The sequence below is a fragment of the Lottia gigantea genome (genome assembly GCF_000327385.1).
Source record: "Lottia gigantea unplaced genomic scaffold LOTGIsca_835, whole genome shotgun sequence".
Lineage (NCBI taxonomy): Eukaryota > Metazoa > Mollusca > Gastropoda > Lottiidae > Lottia > Lottia gigantea.
In genome coordinates this window covers 1,420-2,683 of record NW_008710767.1, presented here as the reverse complement: position 1 = coordinate 2,683, position 1,264 = coordinate 1,420, and the positions used below count along the sequence as shown (strand labels likewise).

General features: G+C 30.8%; 1 protein-coding gene across 1 annotated transcript in view; it reads right to left on the bottom strand.

Annotated features, from left to right (window-relative positions):
- The window catches only part of LOTGIDRAFT_176232 (hypothetical protein), a gene marked incomplete at both ends in the record, with an annotated part of 17,990 nt that overhangs the window by 15,404 nt on the left and 1,322 nt on the right, over positions 1–1,264 (bottom strand). Inside the window, 4 exons of the mRNA XM_009067585.1 lie at positions 277–372; positions 501–578; positions 729–784; positions 1,021–1,132. Of these exons, the coding sequence (XP_009065833.1) occupies positions 277–372; positions 501–578; positions 729–784; positions 1,021–1,132 (342 nt within the window). The remainder of the gene's footprint in view (positions 1–276; positions 373–500; positions 579–728; positions 785–1,020; positions 1,133–1,264) is intronic.

Here is a 1,264-nt window from a genome sequence, read left to right as displayed (position 1 = left end):
TGATGTAAATATGATTTGAACCAATGAGAATGGAGGAGTTAAAGACGTCAAGGTGAAGATTTTACTGCAGTGACACAACGTTACCTTTTTAATGTTTGCGATATGAGCCTCAGTCTGGATTCAATATGGCCGACGCATGAATAAGGTCTATTATTGGTCATATCTGATATTAAATACATAATAGAAATAAAAAAAACATCAAAATAAAAACTGACCATCTTTCTTGAGTGGTGATTCAAACTTCATATTTAATAAAATATCAACGGCCCATTCTACTTGATCTATACTATCTTCTATAGGAAACTGATTAATATACAACCACTGAGAGAACTCTAGTAGGTAATCTATCTTTAACCAGTTAGATTCTACACTCTGAAATATATATTATACATTGTACTACAAACATCATATTAACATACAACCACTGAGAGAACTCTAGTAGGTAATCTATCTTTAACCAGTTAGATTCTACACTCTGAAATATATATTATACATTGTACTACAAACATCATATTAACATACAACCACTGAGAGAACTCTAGTAGGTAATCTATCTTTAACCAGTTAGATTCTACACTCTGAAATATATATTATACATTGTACTACAAACATCATATTAACATACAACCACTGAGAGAACTCTAGTAGGTAATCTATCTTTAACCAGTTAGATTCTACACACTGAAATATATATTATACATTGTACTACAAACATCATATTAACATACAACCACTGAGAGAACTCTAGAAGGTAATCTATCTTTAACCAGATAGATTCTACACTCTGAAATATATATTATACATTGTACTACAAACATCATATTAACATACAACCACTGAGAGAACTCTAGTAGGTAATCTATCTTTAACCAGTTAGATTCTACACACTGAAATATATATTATAAAGTAGGTAATAACAGCTAGCAATAATTGTTAGACAAACCTGGGTAGACAGTTATTGTTTATTACAATAAGTCCTCCTCAAGCTATGGGTCTACATGACATATTTAAGAGTAAAACTTACCGTTAGTGCTTCTATTGCATTCTGATAAGATGAGAGCTGTTCAGCTGTAACTTTAGAACTTAAAGCAACACGACGCCACATGTGAGCCACATAATCTTCACTCTCATCCTACAAAATAATACACAAATCTTACAAATAATACAATAACATGGAAACAAAATATATCAATATATGGGATGATTTTTAATTAGTCTGAAACCAACCTTTGACAGATATACTAGACTCTTATAGTTTTATTCA